This window comes from Panthera uncia, assembly GCF_023721935.1.
Source record: "Panthera uncia isolate 11264 chromosome C1 unlocalized genomic scaffold, Puncia_PCG_1.0 HiC_scaffold_3, whole genome shotgun sequence".
Lineage (NCBI taxonomy): Eukaryota > Metazoa > Chordata > Mammalia > Carnivora > Felidae > Panthera > Panthera uncia.
This window is the reverse complement of record NW_026057584.1, coordinates 29,334,133-29,354,744: the sequence shown is the minus strand read 5'-3', so window position 1 is coordinate 29,354,744 and position 20,612 is coordinate 29,334,133. Positions and strand designations below refer to the sequence as shown.

The window sequence follows — 20,612 nt, the reverse complement described above, 5'->3', positions numbered from 1 at the left end:
GGGAAAATATAGCCGTAGATAAAGAATTTAAAAGCAACTTTTGTGATTTTTCTAGAACTCTGTCTGTAGGAAAGAAACGCAGTGGACGAGGGTCGTTCCTTCAGCTGGAGTGTGGGGCAGCGACCACCACATCCAAGCTTCTTAGCACATCAACACTGCAGTCCTTCTTTTATGAACAGTCACACCCTTAAATCTCCCATGATCAGCAGGAGAGGAGGGTATCTTGAGACCCATGGGAAGGAGGGGTGTTTCATAATATGGTGATATCAGGGAGGGCTGGTAAGGCCTCATAGTTACGATTTAGTGACTTTTGACGATATTTGAGTGGAATCATAGCGTTTGTCAAAGATTGGGGATCTACACTTTTTTTTTCTGATATTTTAATTCTCTTCTCCAAATACAGTGTAGGTGGCATAAAAGCTCTGTCTTCTTCATCAATGACAATAATAGGTGAGGGCAAAGTGACAGCTACTCCTTCTAGACTGGAGATAACACCCTCCAGCTCACCACAGTCCCTACCTGGCCAACTTCTCACATGTAGACTACGTGCCTAGCTCCTGTAAACATTTGAGTTTTCAACCCCTCCCTTGCAAGTTACAGAAAAAGAAATATGACCAGACCCCTGTGCTCTTCAAATTTCATGTCTTGCTGCAGAGAGATGATAGGGAAGCTTGTGGTCCTAACTGGAAAAGTTAAGCAATATGTGATTATGCACCAAATGTGAGGCATAGAAGGCAAGTGCTGTAGGAGGGAGAGAGGGGGAGACCCCTGTGGGCTGCAAGGTCAGAAAAGTTTTCATGGAGGAAGTGTGCCATTGGGCTCCAGATCAACGAGGATGAAGTTCCAGATAGAAAGGAGTGGGGTAAGGAGGCCGGAGCCAAAAAGGAGGGCTTAGAGCACATCGAATCTATCAGACCCGCTGGTTATTCTGAAGAACAGAGGAATCAAAACTTGGAGTGCTCCTGAGGCCAGATGGCAGAAGGTCTTCTGACCACAGTCCTTGGAAGGCAGAGCAGAAGAATGTAAGCTGGGTGAGACCGACCGTCACCTGCCCTTGTTCACTGCCTAACCCTGACACCTCGTTCCATGATACAGGATTCATAAACAGCATCGAATGGCTAGAATAGTAACCAAGGTAGCCATAATAGTTCCAATGTTTTGGAACACTTACTAAGGGCAGGCACGTATACATGTGCATATGTGTATGCAATACATTTACATGTATTGACAGTTAATCCCCATGAAAGTTCTTTGAGGTAAGGCATTCTTATTATTCTCATTTTTTCAGATAAAGAAACTGAAGCAATCAGAATTTAAGCAACCTGCACAGTTACACCACATCTTGGTCAGAGGGGGAACTAGGCTTTGAGCCCAGGGATACCGCCTGAATGGACAGCCAGCTGTTTTTACCCCTGGAACAGACCGCTGGTACAGGAGGCTTGAATTTGGATGCACACCCCACCATTACCAGTGACCTTGAAGTGGGAACTTAAGGTCAGATGCTTTGGAGGATACCTGGTGCACTGAACGTTTTCAGTGAACATGAGACGAAAGAAGTTAAGTGAATGACTTAGTTTCTTCACGAGAAGAATGGGACTGGTAAGCCCTGCCTCCTTGGCCTGGCAAGGTTTTTACAAAGCTTTGAAAATGATTCAACATGCAGAATTGGGAAGATAACTGCTGTTTGCGTGAAACGTATAACATGATATTTTATATAAAGATTATTTGATGAGCCACCTGTACTGGCTACTTTATCAGCATTACATATGGCTGCAGTTGACTCATCGAGGACAATACACTGACCCTAACCTTGCATTAGTCCCTTTATGCTCAGAAGCTACCTACAGGTACATGAGAAAAGGCGTAGTTTTCTACACCTTTGTAGAAGGCATAGATCCATCCATCCCTGATGAGATGGATCTGTTGGTGCCTTTTACCAAGAGAGAACCAAGTCTGCGTTTTCCCCCAATCTCATCCCAACCTTACATGGCTATTACAGAGCATAAATACGTTACATCCTGCTAAAATATAACACTGGCTTATGAACAATCTCTGATCTTTTTACCTCCTCTTTATAAGGTTGAGCTTTTGCCTCTCCCTGTTACCTCCAGATCTGCCAACACTTCTGCTTTAAAATGACCTTCTTCATCTCACTAAAACTTAAAGCCGCGAGGCTATTGCTGGAGTTTATGAGAGCCAAAAACACAAGCTGAAGGCTGGGACTGTAATACATGCAATTTCTAATAGACTCAGAAGGTTATAGATAAAGTGAGTCTAGCACTCCGTTGGCTCCAGCTCTCCTTCTTTTACTTCTAAAGAAACCGAGGTCCAGAGAGGTTAATGGCCTTGGGCAAGTTGCTCAGCCATCTGCATATATGAGAACTGTACATTGCCTCGGATGTCTAGAAAGAAAGATGGGTTGCACGGAGGCATTTCTAAGAGGAAGCTTAATTTCATTCTCAGTAGAAAGTGACGTAGTCTCAACTTTAGCGTATGGCCCTTTTTGCTTTCCGCCTTCGTATGACCTGAGCCACTCAAATTCTTTGAGACTCCTTTGTAAAACAGGATTAATAATATCTGCATTGTGTTACACACAATAATTTAAAAACATTTCGGTGTAAAAGTTGTGTTTTATATAACTGCAAAGTGAATTCTGCCCCTGGGGGGAGTGCAGGACATGTGGTAACCACTTAATTAATACTTATTTATTGGTTGCATATCACATGGTACATCATATTCATGTTCCTCCACTGTCCAATATAAAAGGAGTTTGTTTTTCACTGCAATATGGAGATTTCTTTGGTTTGGTTTCTAACAGTCCTTCCCATTTATAGGTTTTATTGTTTAAAGTACAGTTAATCATGAATGAAATTTCACCATGTACTCGGAATTCTCTGCAAACCCAATTCATTTCGTTGGCAAAACTAAAACCTGATTTCCAGATTGGCTGGTGACCCAGCAGATGTAATTTATACCCACAGGGAGCATGCTTACTGTCTGGGCTAGTAAAGATCTGCAAGTATTGGATGAGAAGAGGAAAAGAGTCCCCAAGTCCTCACTCCTGCCCCTCTGGACACCCCTTTCTTTGACTTGTTTTTGGCAACTGGGTTTTCTCAGCAATTCAGTCCTACCCCCGCTGCTTCAGCACCTACCTGTGTTCATTCACCACGATAATGGCATCCCTGTGCTTGGCCTAGACCTGCTGCTTTCCTTCTTTCCTCCCCAAGTTTTCAACCACTTTAACTTCACTTCTTCATTGTTTTATTTACGGGAGACCAACAGCACCCTTTTCCCTAAGGTGGGGTTCTGACTTTCATCCTCAAAGCTTTGGAAAGATCTGAATGTCCAAACCTAGCTTCCAAATCTGCCCTTTCCTCCAGGCAGAGTGAAGACTTGGTGTGAGCTGCCCCCACAAAACCTGATTTTATTCCTTTGGATCCTGAGCCCTTGTTCCCAGCTTTCTGCACTGGGAGGCAGTATAGCATCATAGTCGCAAGGCAGAGACTCTGGATTCAGTCTGCCAGCATCTGCTACTTGCTAAGCATGTGCAAGTAAGTCATTTATCTTCTCTGCGAATTGGGGATAATAATGCCACCTTGGATAGAGGTTCTAACAAGTCCTTAAACGAAATGGTCCACGTGAACTCCTCAGCCTAACACTCAACAGTTCATAAACTATTATTATTACTGTAATTCTTATAAATAGCTCCCAAATACTTAAATATTTAAGCTAAATATTTAAATTAAATTTAAATATCTCTTTTGTAACAAAAGAAAACACATTTTCCCCCTAAAGAAATACAAATGTCTATTGATCAGACTGTGTTAGTGGAAGAATTTAATACTCCATTAATTACAGAAGATAAAATATAATTTATTGTCAACCAAGATCCCTCATGCAGAAAATTACTGACTAATTTTCAAAATATTAACTGAGTTCCAGATCTGTGAGAAGGACCTCAAAAGGAATCTAGAGAGACACAGCTCTACTCCGAGACCCATTTGGAGAATGACTGTCTGCGAAACACTGATGAGTACCTCAGTCCAGTGATTGGGAAGTTCCTGCAGATTCTACACCGAACAGGGTGAGTGACCATTTCAGTGGCAGATAACCGATAGCAGGTTGGGAGCCACAGGAGGATGGGAGGCTCAGACTGTAACCAAGAGAGGAATTTTTCTTCTTTGATTGTTGGGCTTAACACCTGAAAAACAATGGCTCACTTAGATGTGTTTCCAGCTTGACTTTGGTCTCTAGTATAGATGCAAATGTATTTTCATTTTCTTTTCTGGCTGTTTCTGTCAGCTCTGCCCAAGACGTTTATCACATGAAAAGTCAGAGGCAAGTTTATACCTTTTTTTTTTTAATGTTTATTTTACTTATGTTGAGAAAGAGAGAGAGGCGGAGAGAGAGGGGGAGAGAGAGAGAATCCCAAGCAGGTTCCTCACTGTCAGCACAGAGCCTGATGCGGGGCTTAATCTCCCAAACCGTGAGATCAGGACCTGAGCCGAGATCAAGAGTCCGCCGCTTAACGAACTGAGCCCCCCAGACGCTCCGAGGCAAGGTTATATCTTGAATTAGGTTGTCTCGGATGCTGTGTGGAGTAGCAATTCTGTAATTTGAACTGGGCAGCAAACTTGTCTGCCCTCAACTCCCGGGGATCTGCCCAGGGACAGTTGCATCATACTCACCCCTTGGAAACAGCTGCGGGTGGCACTTTCCACAGAGCACAGAGCACGACTCTCCCCTACAACAGTTGGGATCTACAAGAGGCAAGAAATCCCCATGTCAGTTGTGAGAAAATAGAGAAGTAGGTGACCACTGGAATCAGCACTTCTGAGTAGAGGTGCTTACAGCCACGGGGTCACAAGTATTTAGGGTCTGAGACTGGATGAACTGCCTCAGTCCAAGCAGATGAGAAATCTGTGGGTTTTGCGCAATGTCTGAATGAGGACAACGAATGAACAAGTGGGAAAAAGTGGGGCTGAGAGGAAGGAGGAGGGCGAGAAGACAGTCTAGCAATTGGGGCAATCCAAGCACGGCTGTCGCTGTTTCACTTCTTATGATCCCAATCCAATTATTTTCACCTTTCTTTGCCCTCATTTACTTGTGAATCGCATATAACAATGATACTGTATTAATATTCAGAGTGGTTTTAAGGAAAACCTTTTAAAACACTTTCATGGCATTTCAACAAACACCAGTTTCTGGGGTAGAGCAGTAATCATCATCCTTGTTTAAAGCAAGGGGCGATTGAGATTTACTGTTTTGCTCAGGGTGAAAAAAAAAAGTGATTTAGCTGCAGAACTGAGATCTCGCTTCAAGACTCCTTACTCTGTTGAGGGGTGCTCACAAAGCTTTGTCCTTCTGACTTCTGTTGTAGGTGTTCCAAGGGCTCTGTCTGCACTGCCTCACTCAATGGTTTCCACCTTTCAATCATGATCACCAAGGGAGTTTAACTAAGGGACTAAGAACCCCTTGTGACTGCCAAGATGGCCAGGGACTTGGTTCTGACATTATCTATATGCACAAATACGTGTACCTGTCACCTCCATTTATGCCCATTTGGTCACAAGTCCTAATTTCGCGTCTGATGTCTTGTACAGCACTGGCTGTCAGGAGGCATCGCCTGCAAGCTCAAAAGTAATTTCAAAGACCCCCCTGCTGAGTCCATCAACTCGAATAAACATTCTTCTAATCAGGAAAGTGGCACTTAGAACCACTTTGCTGACAATTAGCCAGGCAGGAGTCAACAAACATTTTCGTAACAGCGACAAGATGGCTGTACTTTAAATTGATAATAACCCCGTCACCAGCTGAACATAAGTAACTGCTCCCTACGTCATTTGGCCTTTGTCTGAAAAACTGACTCATTGGCCATACTTTGGCCTATAAGTGCTGATGAACTAACTGGAAAATTAGTTGGAGGGTGTTCTTGAGCCCTGAGAAAGGGGCTCATGTAAATCAAGGGAAGGAGATCAGATGGAGCCGGCTTGCCAGCTCTGTGATTCTGCCATCGGCCAAAAGAAAACTCACTTCGGTAGGAGGCTTTCACCTCCACATTTTGGCTTTAAGTGTGTGTGTGAAAATTGTCTGGATTCATTGTCCGTTTGACTAATTTCTTGCAGGTGTGCTATGGAAGATTCCATGTGGCTAGATGGAACACTAGCAGAGGCAGAATGCCACTTGAAATGATAATCAGGATCCTTAGGGGAGGGGTTTGAATCACACAACGGGGCCTGGAATTTTCTATGGGAATCCATCTCTGAGTTCTTAATGGAAGTCAATGGGATGATAATTTGCTATGCAAATTTCCATCTTCCAAAGACTTCTCTCAGGAGCCTACTAAGGCACCGGTGGCAGACAGAGCATTGCTCGAGCTGCCATTTCAGCAGCTCATTGACCTCAGTTGAGCCTGGAACAAGGACAGAGCTTTAGGGTTTGTTGGATACGGTGCTAGCCTGGGGCAAGCTACAGTAGCTAGAAAGTGAACACAAGGATTTCTACGGGAGAAGGAAAATGCCCCTCAGTCCACCTACTTTCGTGACATCCACCTAAGCCCTCCAGTCTTACAAGTCTGCCTGCAGAAATGGATGGACAGACTTCCAATCTCCCCGGCTCCCCGTTAGCTCAAGCCCTGAGATGTGAGGGGTGTTGGGCTAGGTGCCTCTGCTATGGCAGATATGCCTAAGGGTCAGTGGGATCTGTGTGCCACAATCACCAATAGCTCTGCCTGAAGTTTAACCTTCTAAATTAAAAACAAAATCATTACTCCATTTAAAAAATATGAACCTATTGACTATTACTTGGAATTTCCAGAATAAACTAAATATTATCATGATCAATATGAACCTGAGATATTAAGACCAAATCAAATCACAGGTAATTTTGGATAGGTTGTTCTGAACCATACTCCCTGTCCTAGAGTTCTAATACTCTTCCTCTTTACCCACCCCCTTCATGACCTTCCCCAGTTCAGAATTCTTGGTCCTGAAGAGTACCAGAATATGCCACCCCAAAATGTGCCTCTTTGGCATATGGATTATTTTGAGCTAAAGGCCATTGAAAACCAGCAGATGCAGGAAAAGCTCTAAAAGCAGGGCACAAGTTTTCCTTTTGTAAAGAAAATGTACATTTATTTATAAAGGAAATTTTCGTCTGCCAAGGGTGTCTCTCTTTCCCTACCAGAAAGAGGAGGGGTCTTAACAACTCTGATCAATGGACAAGGTACTGACTTAAATCCGCACAACAAACCTTACTAAACAATCAGAGTTTTCCTGGTCACCTTCTCATAACTTTCCTTCTCCACCAGGAAGCCCAAAATCCTTTCCCTTTGTTTAGCTTGAGATTATATGTAAGCCTGAATTCTAGTCATCCCTTTGAGTTACTCAGCACTGGGTACTCCCATGTGTGTGCACCGTATACATGTTAATACATTTCTGTCTGTTCTCCCCTTGTTAATCTGTCTTTTGTCAGTCTAATTTACAGGGCCCCAGCCAGAGAACCTTACAATGGGTAGAAGAAAAGATTATTTTTTTTCCTCCCTTACAGGGAGGAAGGGGACCCAGGAGGGAGACCCAGGAGAAAAATGATAGAAAGCCATTTAATGGCATCATAGTGCAGAAAGCCTAGTGTGGGGATTTTACAGGGGCTGGAAAAAAAGTAGAACCATTCTCGAAATGGGTAAAAGTTACGCTGGGAGAGCAACCACTTCCACAGAAGACAATCTGGAGTCTGCTTAATCCATTTGTAGAAGTTTTTGCTCAGACACATCATTTATTATCAGTTTAACATTTAAGTAACATACTTACTTTAAGGAGGTTCAATTCCCTTACCTAGCAAGGCTAAAAACAGCAGTACATTTGTACATTCTTTAAGCACAGGAAATGATGCAAATGTTAACTATTTGAGTATTCAGGACTGAATTTCATTTATACTTTCATTAAACATTTGTCGAAGGCCTTACTACCAGGCACTTTTTAAGCCATCAGAGACGTGAACACGAATGCAATAGAATCCTTCCCCTGGAGAAGCAGCCTAGTGTGGAAGCCACATATCTGGCAATAAATGCAACAAAATTTGACAACAAAGTTATGCACAGGGAGTTAAAGAGCTTTTAGTGAGGAGGTGACTAATAATCTAAATGACTTGAGACATGAACAGTATTCGCCAAGGGAAAAGAGACGCAGGCTGTTGGAGATAGAAGGAACCACACAAGTCAGGCATGGAGAACTTGGTACATGTTGGGCAGGGTAAGGATTTTGATACAAAGGAGTGAAATCAGTGTACAAAAGGTAAGAAAAAATTAAACACTATGGAACAAACAGAAGAAACCACTGGATATCTTTTCAATGGTCATTCTGGAACCTACAGAGACATGCATCATTACATATCATGTGACTAGGTTATTTTACAACTCTGTAGAAAATTAAAGTTAACTTGTAGTAGAAACCAGATTGAAATACAAATAATTCTCATCTATAGACATGCAAATAAATTCCATCCTGATTGATGACCAACCTCCCCCTCATCCCCCAAAAGTCAATCTTTCATCCACTTGCAAATTCATTTTAATATTCCTTATCTATCATTTTGTTTGTTCTTGGGCTATTTCTTTTAACTACTTGTAACATCTTGCTGATGCTTTCTTTCAATTAACAAGTTAAATACATTTTTTGGACACATGTTCATTTTGTATTCCTATAAAAATCATGATTTTATCTCTTTTTGAAAAGAGAAGGATTGGGTCAAATCATGAAAGCTTTTCTTTTGTTTTTCTATTTCATTTCATTTCATTTCATTTTGTTTTATTTTATTTTATTTTAAGAGAAAGAGAGGGGAGAGGGGCAGACGGTGGGGGGCGGGGTCTGGAGAGAGGGAGAGAGAGAGAAAATCTCAAGCAGACTCCATACTCAGCAAGGAGCCTGACATCAAGAGTCGAAATGAAGAGTCAGACACTCAACCAACTGAGCCACCAAGTTGCCCCAGGAAAGCTGTTCATATGATGCTAAGGAATTTAGGCTTTGTTCAATAGACATGAATGGCCAAGGAGGAATTTTAGGCACGCAGTTGACATTTGCATTTTGGAAAGTCACTGACAGCAGGGTGGAGGCAGAGTTGGAGGGAGGAGAAGCTTGAGTTGGGGAAACTAGTTAGGAAGTGATTGTAAAAGATTAGGCCTATGCTCAGATAAGAGCAGTGGCTATAGAGGGGAGGGATTGCATGGAGAACTACATTAACATATAATTGACACAGTAGAAAACCATATTCCTTAATAACAAAGGTGGCTAATATAACTGAAACACATTTAGAATTCTTAAGTATTGGAGATTTACCTGCTGTAGATCTGTTAGTAGGTTTCTCAAAACCCTTCGAGTCATGCGTGCCCCAGAATCATAACCTCCCCTGTTATTTTCTGCATAGAGCTGAAAAAGAGCTAGACATACAAGGAGAAAAAGAAATCTTTAAATTGAATACTTGCGATACGTCTTCGAAGAATATGTGCCTTGAATTCTAAACAGTTTATTTGTAGGTGTGAAGGGAAACGGAAAGCAAAGGTATATTTCTTGATTATTTGCTTGCTGTTTTGAAGGTTTCCCAAATTAGATAATATGATGACTAATGAAAAGCAATTCACATTTCAACCTCTTGATAATTCAGCACATCGGCGATGAAGACCAGGAGGCTGGAAAATGGCGATGCGAGGAGAATCCCAGTCTTTAAACGGATAATAACCACTTGTGTCTGGATAATTCCCACACGAATAAGGAGCAAGAATAACAAAGTTATGAATAATGAGAACATATAGATGGTCATCTTGAAAACTTCCACCGCGCTGAGGACATATCAAACAAGAGCCACGTGGCAGAGAATAGGAATGAGTGAAGGAGACAGTGTGTTGGAGATTCGGAGGTCACTGCACTCAATACATGCAAATTCTTATGTATGTTACCTCTGTATTTCGTAAGAGGGCTGTCCCCGCAGAGAGCAATCAGGGCAGCAGCCACAGGTGCCAGCTTGAGCAAGCCCGTTCCCGTGCTGCAGGGCAACAAAAAACACAGAGCCCAAGATGGGAAAGGCAGGGTGATTCTGGGTGACGTGGGTTATAAAAACAATCACTATGAACGGACGCTTCTGACCTTGTGTTCCAAGTTCACATTTTTCATGGTCTGTTTTCCGCTATCTAGATTTTTGACAGAGTGAAACTTGACTTAAAGTATTTCATTATTCGTTCATTCATCCATTCATTCATTCATGTGCCCAACAATTATTTATTGGGTGCTTCCTCTGTGCTAAGCACTGTACTAGGCACCAGGGAAACAGGGATACCCCCTGTCTTCACGGAGCAGGCCGGGTCATGTCCTTAGGATACACATGTCTGGAAACCAAAGATACAAGCACAAAAGGAAGACAAAAGGAGCAAGCATTTATATACAAAATCCACCAGTTCATGGGCCCTCACGTAGAGCCTAATTGTTCTTGGCTCACTGGCTTCACAGTTTCAAACCCGCAGAACAATGTCTCACGGGTAGGAGGATTTCTAGAGGCAGGCGTTGATATTAGAAACGATAGTCGAAAGCATAATGTTTAAGGAATCTGAAATAATGAAAAAAATAGCTTGAAAACATGTTGCTATATTATTTATGCAATAAAAAAATAAATAACAAACTGGAAAAGGAAACACTGTTTCCTTTTGTTTAACCATTTTCCAGATGGTTAAACTGTGGTTGCCTCAGAAGGCGGGATTCAGGGTGATTTTCTTCTTCTGTACTCTTTTCTGTACTTTCCAAATGTTTAATATTTACTATGATTTTTAGAAGTCCATTCTACAGGATGAGGTCAAGACCAAATAAGGTAAACAAAATGAAGTGGGACAGAAGAACGGTGGACCCCAGAGCCAGGGAAGCACACACATACCTAGACACACACACACAGACATACACACAGACACACACCATTTACTTGATGGCATGCGCAATAAAGCCTTTGACATGGTCTAAATTGGCTTACAGGTGCAATGGACTGAATGTTTGGGTCCCCCCAAAACCTGTATTTCAAAATTCTCACTTCCAATGTGATGAAATTTGGAGGTGGGACTTTGGGGGGGTGATTAGTTCGTGAGAGTAGAGCTCTCATGAACTGGATTAGTGCTCTTACAAAAGAGAATTCAGAGAACTCCCTCACTCTTTTCACCACATAAGGACACAGTGAGCAGGTAGTCCTCTGTGAATTAGGAAGCTAGTCCTCACTAAACACTGAACTGGCCGGCGCCTTGGCTTTGGACTTCCCAGCTTCCAGAACCATGAGAAACGTTTGTTGTTTAAGCCACCGGTCTACAGTACGTTTGTGTAGCATCCCAAACAGACTAAGACAATAGGTTAGCCACCCACACACAGGTTATTCAACCTTAATGCACCTGAGAAACAAAACAAAACAAAAACTGATCATTGCTTACAAGGAAATGAGCAAACAAATAAGCTACCAGGAACTCAAGACAAAAGTGTGATTTTTTTTCCATGTATAGGCATACAATCACCCTGGCAAAAGGTGTGTGTGTGTCTAGAGTGGAAACGAGTTTGTGTGAAGCAAAAGTAATGTGGATTTGTTTTTTTTCCCTTTTTGCTACCCCTGGGTCTTTTGTATTAGTGAAACTGATAAACGTGTGCTTCTTCGTTCCTCTGCTGAATGAATAATACATTTGCCGACAACAAAGAAGCCTTCTCATGTATCAAACCTTAAGCAAACCTTAGACAACACCAAATGGTCACTGACCAGTGGTGACTAAACACTGCCCTTGAGGTCACAGTGTGACCTTCACATGCTCACCTGTCATACATCGCTGTGAGAAGGCTCAGAGTGAGTTCTGAAGCTCTGGGATGCACCTGTCCTGGATTTTCCGCCCTGACTCTCTGAAACAGCTCCTGAAGAGCCTTAAAGAGTTGCTGCACAGAGAGGGGGCTCTCTCTTGCTTCCCAGAAACTGTGACGTAGGAGGATGTGCTGAATCAGAGAGCTGTCCATCAAGTCCACTGTAGGAAGCAAACGAAAAGTTGTCTTATTTTCCAATGGGAACAAAACCTTCATATAAAGGCTTCAAATAAAGCAAATGTCATCTAGCATTTAATTAAGACTTTTTTAATCGCAGCTCTTTTCTTTTTTTTTTTTAACGTTTATTTATTTTTGAGGCAGAGAGAGACAGAGCATGAACGGGGGAGGGTCAGAGAGAGGGAGACACAGAATCTGAAACAGGCTCCAGGCTCTGAGCTGTCAGCACAGAGCCCGACGTGGGGCTCGAACTCACAGACCCCGAGATCATGACCTGAGCTGAAGTCGGCCGCTTAACCGACGGAGCCACCCAGGTGCCCTGGCAGCTCTTTTCTTTAAAAGGAATTAGATACGACCACTATTTGGATGCATATCTCTTGTGTAGAATTCAGGCCCTATTCTTCTGATAGTAGATTTGATTTTGGAAAAGCGTATCTGTTAGTACAGCATTGTTACCAGATTGTTGCCAGCATAACCTCTAGGATGTTGCTTTATAGAATGAAGTTGAAAGGGGAAAATGTGAGAAATTTGAAAAACAGCCTTCCAAGGAAGTTAGGGCACTGTGCTGAAAAGTGGCAAAAACATTTTTATACTCTTTATTAAATGAATTGAGTAAATTTACCTTTTGTGTTCAAATATAGTTTTCCATGTCTGCACCTTTGCTGCAGAAGGAATATTGTGTTAAAATGCAATTGCCTAAGGTAAAAAAAAAAACAAAACAACAACCCGTGATCTTTATAATAAAGAGCAGTTGCTGAATTATGAGACTCTTTAAGTCCCTTCCTTGCCTCAGTAATATTTCTTTTTGTTGATCTCCCTTCCATCGGTATTATTATCTAGGGAAGGCACTTAATAAAGTTGCTTACAAAAAATAATGGTTTATTTCTTATGTTTTTTTTTTTTACCACCTCCTAAAAATTTTACAAGGCAATGAATTCAAGGAAGAATGAAATAGAGCTAACCCTACGGTTTCTTGCCGACAGAGGATAACAGACAAAATTAATAAACACCCACTTGCACCATCTGACAGATGATGTCAGTGGCACCCAGAGCTGCTGGCATTGAAAATGCTCCAGTGTGTGAAATGATAAGACCCTGCGCTTTTCTCTACCTCGTAAATCAGCCTCGCAGATAAGGAATCTAGCAAGTATAATAAAAGTTTTTATTTGTTCTCTGATACTGCTTTCAAAGAGAGTCTGCAGAAGGGAGGAGTAGGTTTTAGGATGTGGCTTTAATAAAACCCTGGGTGCAGGTGGTGGAGGACGCAAACCGTTTTATCGTTGCTCAATCGCAAGACGCATCCCCTTGGCCTGGCATGCGGTACGCAAGGCGTTCTTGTCCCCTGCCACGAGTTCGGTATCACAGCAAAACAGATAACGGTGGAGCGCGTTTGTTCGTCTCAGCACAAGATTTATGCGCGATGCTCTGGGATCCCGCCGTCTGCAGCTCACCGTGTGCTTTATCTCTGGTTTGGGGACTTTTTTGTTTTCAGATTATTGTTTGGATATCGCTTCTAGGCAGAACTTTGAAATACTGGTTTTGTGTATTGTTCATATCCCCAGGAGTATTATTTATACTCGGTTTCTAATGCCAGGGGTAATAAAAAGTTCAAAAAGGTACATCCTCAAATTGTGCCGTTTGTACGTACTCAGGCGTTGATGATGGGGGCTTACACAGACATTCCCTGCTAACTTTCTTTAATGGAGAAGTTCCCCAAGAAAATAGCATAATTGAGCGTAAACTTTCAGTGAGCATATTTTGCCTTTTGTTGATTCCTGGAAGAGTAAATAATACTTACAAGTGAGTTTGTCTGCCTTGCTAAGTAAAAAAAAAATAATAATAATAAATCTTTTTAAAAAGCCGAGAATCTTTCTTCAAAGGACCCTTTTACAGAATGTAGTAGAGAAAATAGAGAAAACGAGTTGTATTGGTTGAAGAGATGATCTTTTACATTTCCCTCACTTGCCTGTACTTCCCTTTCCCACGTCCTTTCCTGCTGTGTTCAATGGCATCCATGTGCACTTTGTGAAAGCATAATTTGAAAACCACTGGTCTCTAGAACTTGTAAGGCAGAAGGTAAACTATGAAAAAATTTCTTTTTTTACTTATTAAATTAAAAAAAACCCATTTATTTGTTTCTGAGACACAGAAAGAGACAGAGTGTGAGCAGGGGAGGGGCAGAGAGAGAGGGAGACACAGAATCGGAAGCAGGCTCCAGGCTCTGAGCTGTCAGCACAGAGCCCAGCGCGGGGCTCGAACTCACAGACCGTGAGATCGTGACCTGAGCCGAAGTCAGTTGCTTAACCCACTGAGCCACCCAGGCAACCCCTAAAAAAATTTCAGCCTTCAGGAGAAATGTCATATGTGTAACACAACTTCATTTAGTATGAAGAGATTTTATAATGCAAAATACAGAACTTATTAGAGATGTTGAATCCCTGTTATTTTTCACAGCGAGAGCCCAGTCTATTTCATTTTGGAGAATTTTTAATAAATAAACATCTTTACCACATTTTACCTTAGTTTGCCTATGATGACAGTATAAGAAAAGAAAATCATAGCAATTAAGCAGATACAAATTTAATGCAGAAAAAAAAGCAGTTCTCAGAGAACTCTTGAGATAGTTTTAAAATTTGTGGCCCAAGGATTATTCATCTGAATATACTTTTGCACGTTCAGGGAGAGAGGTACAATTTCAAATGCAAATCTTATGTGGTAGAAGGAATTTAAAATTGTCATGCTTAAATCTACAAGTGGAGATTCCAAACTAACTTGTTTTGTAATTTTATTTTGTGTCACTATTGTTATCCTGAAAAGGAAACAAGCAAAAACATGTCCAGAAACCAAGTTAAAAAAAATTAAAATAAAATCCTCATCCACGAATTATCGTCTCCTGTCGGTGAAGCTACACGCGTGTGGAACACGCAAGGTGTGTCCCCCCCCCCCACTCCACCTTCTCTGTTACTAATGTGGTGAATGCACAGATCACATCTTCCCGACCCAGCAGTCGCTCACATGGGGGAGTACTTGTTTTCTCTTGGAATTTCACATCACACATCAGGATCAGATGATTTTGAGTTTTTAACGAGAGCCTGTACTTACATTGGCACAGAGTTTGCACTGATCGTAATTTGAAGGCTGTTCTGTAAATGGAATTCTCAATACTGTTAAGAGCATCTGTAAAGAAAAGATGAAATATCATAAATAAAAAGACCATCTTGTTAGATAAGCCCCACATCCAAGAGGGGGATCTGAGAGATCACGTAGCTCACTGTTGCAGGTGAGGAAACAGTCTTAGAGCTCTTTTTCCTACCTGCGAACAACGACAACAACAAAAATGTCCTAGGCTGGGGGCGCCTGGGTGGCGCAGTCGGTTAAGCGTCCGACTTCAGCCAGGTCACGATCTCGCGGTCTGTGAGTTCGAGGCCCGCGTCGGGCTCTGGGCTGATGGCTCGGAGCCTGGAGCCTGTTTCCGATTCTGTGTCTCCCTCTCTCTCTGCCCCTCCCCCGTTCATGCTCTGTCTCTCTCTGTCCCAAAAATAAATAAAGAACGTTGAAAAAAAAAAAAAATGTCCTAGGCTGCAAGTGACCTTAGAGGGTACCCTCTGAGTCCACTAAACATTTTAAATAAAAAGGAAACAGCTTGTGAAACAAATAGGATAAAAAACTCTGTGTAGAATATAAACTCAACTTTGTTAATATATTGTAGTCAGATGTACACACATATATTTATAAATGAAGACAGCACAGAACTCTCCATCCATTCATTTGTTCAGCAAATGTTTATTGCACTCCTACTGTATGGCCCCAGCACGATTCCAGGCCTCTGAACTATGGCAATTAACAAAACAGATACAAATCCTTGTCCCGTGGAGCTTAATTTCTAGGAGCGTTTGCCAAATTGTTCATAGAGGATATCTCTGGTTTCTTGAATTCTTAGTACTTACGGTTCTCTTTTTCCTGAAGGGGGCGAGAGGCTCATTCCTGTACAAGAAATTCTGAATACTTTGGATGGGATGTTCAGCATAAGAAGCTTAGAAGTTTTTGTCTGTCTTTAAGGCATGGCTCCTTCCCAAACTTAACTGGATCTGAACTGCCTACCAAGCCACAATGCCCTAGTTTTGGTTGAGAAGATAATGTTTCGTGCCCTGGAGGGTTGTGGGGGGAAAGTTCTAGCTGTTGCACATATGGGTACGGAGTGCCAGCCACTATGCTAAACCACTGAGGGCTTATGGTGCTGAACGAGGTCAGATCCACCCTTCGGGGGTTAGAGCCACCGAAAGCCTCTCCTGGAACGTACACGAATTCAGTGATCGATATACGATCATGAGCGGAAGCCATTTACCTCAGGTAAATGTGCCTTAAAACGTCATTACACAAGCAATCCTATGAACTCTCCACATCTCCCTCCGCCCGCCCCTTTTTTGAACAGATGCAACGATATCAAAGAAGCTACAATTTGTGCTAAATCTTTTGTTATTTAATATTTCCCTATGTTTGGAAAATGTTTTCCAGTTTTCAGATGAGTCCAGTGTTGGAGTATGGAGAAGTCAGAAACCCCTCTGCCCTATAATCTGGAGAAGGAAAACAAATTGAGAGCAGCCATCACGGTGTGGAAATAGTTTTACAAAAATGTAATGCCCAACATTGTCTTTCCTTCTGGAAACTGGCCAGTTTTTGTGCCCTGGCTCCACTCCGATGCAACAAGGGAATATCGAAAATCAGCAAACTAGGGGCTGCGCGGGTTCCCAGATGCTGTCATGGGTGCAAGAGCGATTCTGTAGCTGCCCTACCATCTGGCCCAGTGCACTCCTGTCAGATTGCGTTTTGCAGCGTCCTCTGATGAAGTTATGCAGCATAGCGCGGCAAGCTGTGACAGAGTACAGCCTGGCAAATGAATGAGTATCCCAGGTGATTGACTACCAGCTCTGCTTCCTAAAGGCTTTTTTTTTTTTTTTTTGCTTTCCTGCTGGTGGGAGAAACCTCAAGAAAGGAAGAAATCGCTTGACGTCTCAGGCTCAAAGCTATGAAGAGAGTAGTTTCAGATGCTTAAAGAAATAATAATACAAGCTACATATGGTCTTGTTCATGGAAGCAATTTGGGAAACACGTGTTGCTTTAAACGATTCTTATTTTTGCTTAGCCAGATCAATACGTGTCAGCACATCAATATGTCTGCTGAGACAGAATGCAATAACCTATCTTTCAGCTGTGCATCATCTCTAGTGCGATGATCCAGAAAGAGAGATTTTTGGCCGGTGGTCCTCAGGGCTTCCAGCAAGCAGCTTCCGCCTGGGAGCCTGTTAGACACGCGTGTTCTCAGACCCCAGCCCAGACCTACTGAGTCACAAACTCTGGGGGTGGAGCGTGACACTTTAACAAAGGGTCCAGGTGATTCTGGTGACACTAAACTCGGGAGGCATCCCTTTAGGGAGAGAACGTCGGGCTTTGAACGACGAAGCTTATTACAATGAGGGCTTCAATTTGGGAACCCCAAAGATGATTTGACTCATCCATATGTCGTTTCAGATAAATCACTTGAGATATGACCGAGGTTTATGTAAAGCAAGTGAACACTCTAGATTTCAGGTAGCAGAATAGGGCTGAAACTCGATTCAGCAAAAAAAATGTCACGAGCCAGTCCTGGGTCTACCTTGGCATTCAGAAATATTGGTAGAAAGGGGCACTGGTGTCCCCATACCCATTTATCAAATATTTATATAGTGACAGCTGTGAGACCTTTCCCCCAAATTTGGGCCCCCATAATACTGTGAACTTACCCCTGACATTAAAATAGGTACAAGGATGTCATTTTAACAGTAAACAAGAAAATATACAAAAATAAGACAAGCTATATGTGAATAGCATTTTAAAGTGTAATTATATTGAGAACAAATCTTTTGTTAAATTACTTTTGGTGCTTTGGGGACAATAGACTAAACTCTCTTCCATACGTTATGAATTTCTGTTTGAAAAAAAAAAAAGAAAGAATATCTTTTCAATCACCCACTGGTTTCTTTTTCAGCCAGATGCCAAACGTCTACTGTTCTGTAACTCAGAGGTCTGAAAATACAGCATCTGTGCCTAATTTTTTTTTGTTTACAGACTGTGCTCAGAAACTTGACAATAGTACTCACCTTGTTTATCTGGATCCATTTCAGGAATTTCTTAGAATGGCAGTTGGTAAGAGGGCCCCTGGAACTGGAAATAAATCCATATTTTAAGCAGAAAGGTTTTGCAGTGGAAGGGGAAAGGGGGGGAAACAAAAAGACCGCTAAGCAAAGCCATTTCCCCTGTGAAGCAATGAGGAAAAGGTGTTCAGAGAGCCTGTGTACTCTCCTTGGAGAATAAAAATAAGGACTATAGGGGTAGAGGCTTCTTATACTGGCCATGCCTGTAGGGATTCGGAGCTGTACCTCAGAAATTGAGAACAGCTTCTGAGACTAATATGTGAATACTTAGAACTTTTGAGGCATTATAATTTTAGCAGGAGACTAGATCCTCATTTCAAGAAAATGCAAATTTACTTGAATTTTTAAGGACAAAATTTGAAGCTCTCAATGCTTAAGCTTCTAGCAGTACTATACTAAATAATCGATGTATTAAATTCCTGACAAATACTATCCATTTGAACACCTTATCACAAATATGCATATATGAGTATTGAACACAGAATTTAATTGATGTTTTATTTTAAAGAGAGTAGGCAATTAGCTACCTGCTGTTTCATGTTGCAACTATTGTTCAGACTACATATAAATATAAATAAATAAATACATATATATATCTTTGAACTTATAACAAAAAGAATAAGTTAATGGATTATGCTATAAGAAACCTTACACAGTTCTAAGAAAAAAACCCCATTTTTTAACATAAGCAGTTGAGAACTGTTTTTTAAAGTTACATGACAATTGGGGTGCCTGGGTGGCTCAGTTGGTTGAGCATCCCACTTTGGCTCAGGTCATGATCTCCCAGTTCGTGGGTTTGAGCCCTGCGTTGGGTCTGTGCTGATGGCTCAGAGCCTGGACCCTGGAGCCTGCTTTGGATTCTGTGTCTCCCTCTCTCTCTCTGCCCCTCCCCCACTTACATACGCTCTGTCTGTGTCAAAAATAAACATAAAAAAGAATTTAAAGTTGCATGACAATTAAATTTAAATAGCACTTTCCTCCTCTTCTAATGAATGAATTATTTAATGGCACAGTTTTGCAAACAAAAATTGATTACATAAGTTATTTAAAAATGAGAGCGATAGTGATCATCCCTGACTTGCCCCAAACTAGGAAAGTTCCAAATATATTCAAGTAAGATTTGTTTTGAAAAGTTCTAGCAAGGGCAATCAGATTAGAACTCCTTGGGGGCATACAACTGCTCCCTTGAGCTCTTCCTAAAGCCCCCAGGTAGGTGAGAAGGGTTCAGCCTCCTGTACCATCAACAGTACAGCTGGAGATGAAACTGATCCACCTTCCCGTCAACTCCTTACCTTTCGGACTTTATGGAAGAAGCAGTTTAGCAAACAGTCCGTATAGGTTACTCGGCAGTTTTGAAAGAGGGAAAAGCTGAGTCATAACAGATTTCCAGACGTGGCATTCCTATGGAGAGCTGATGTCTTGTTCTGACTGCGCAGCAATTGCCTGTAAAACAATGACATTGAAGTTGTACCCTTTTTAAGGCCTCACAAAAGTGCATTCATTAGTAATAAAGATCTTGAATAATTTAAGGCTACTCCTACATCTCTGTTTCAATGGCTATTTCTGCATTACTTTCATGTGTAGGAGAGGCAAGTAAAGCGTCTTCTGGGTGCTATGGAGAGCAGGGGTTGCCGTAGAGATTATGACCGGTAAAAAAGCCTCCACATCCCAGCTAATGGCCACCTTACTGGCCATCCCAGATAAGAGTGACCTGGGAATGAAATCTAATTCATTTGATTAACTCTTTTATAAATTCAGAGGTATTGCTACACAGTTTAAAAGTCACCAAATATAACGCAGGTCTTCAAAATGGGAATGATTTGTCACAAGTACACATTTCCTCTGAAGTTTTGAGTAGCACCTGAAAATGTCTTTACTTTTTAAGAAATTCAGATGAAAAATAAACCTGTTGGAATCCTAATACAGTTTTATAAATTTTTAAAAAGTGATGTCTCAGGAACCAAATATATTAGAACTTTACTAATGTTTTCAGACTGCCGGGGAAGTAAAGAGCTGATTTTAACATGCCTTTCAAAAGGGTTAGAACCCAAAGCGTGGGTATATTATTTAATGAGTATATTACTTCTCTGCCCTGAAGAGCCAGAATGTCTGGGAGTCCATGGTCCCAACTGAGGCACTTAAAACAATTATGACAAGTGGTCATGAATCCACTCCAGAATATCTCATCGTAAAAATCAGTTTTCAAAAGTGTGATATCCAAGGATAGTCAATGTATTCCTGTCTTTTTGAAAAGTATTAGTGTCACACTATTGGTTTCTTAAACTCAAACTTGGGACGTTTTAAAGAATGAAAAATGGGGGCGCCTGTGTGGCTCAGTTGGTTAAGTCTCCAACTTTGGCTCAGGTCATGATCTCACGAT

The 20,612-nt window shown here is 41.7% G+C and overlaps 1 protein-coding gene across 1 annotated transcript in view; it reads right to left on the bottom strand.

The window, feature by feature from the left end:
* The window catches only part of DYTN (dystrotelin), a 51,786-nt gene extending 33,589 nt beyond the window's left edge, over positions 1 to 18,197 (bottom strand). Inside the window, exons 1-7 of the mRNA XM_049615064.1 lie at positions 18,179 to 18,197; positions 15,144 to 15,218; positions 11,824 to 12,025; positions 9,950 to 10,035; positions 9,333 to 9,433; positions 4,689 to 4,760; positions 4,038 to 4,201 (exon numbers count right to left, since the gene is read on the bottom strand). Of these exons, the coding sequence (XP_049471021.1) occupies positions 4,038 to 4,201; positions 4,689 to 4,760; positions 9,333 to 9,433; positions 9,950 to 10,035; positions 11,824 to 12,025; positions 15,144 to 15,218; positions 18,179 to 18,197 (719 nt within the window). The remainder of the gene's footprint in view (positions 1 to 4,037; positions 4,202 to 4,688; positions 4,761 to 9,332; positions 9,434 to 9,949; positions 10,036 to 11,823; positions 12,026 to 15,143; positions 15,219 to 18,178) is intronic.
* Between the last annotated feature and the right edge of the window lie 2,415 nt (positions 18,198 to 20,612).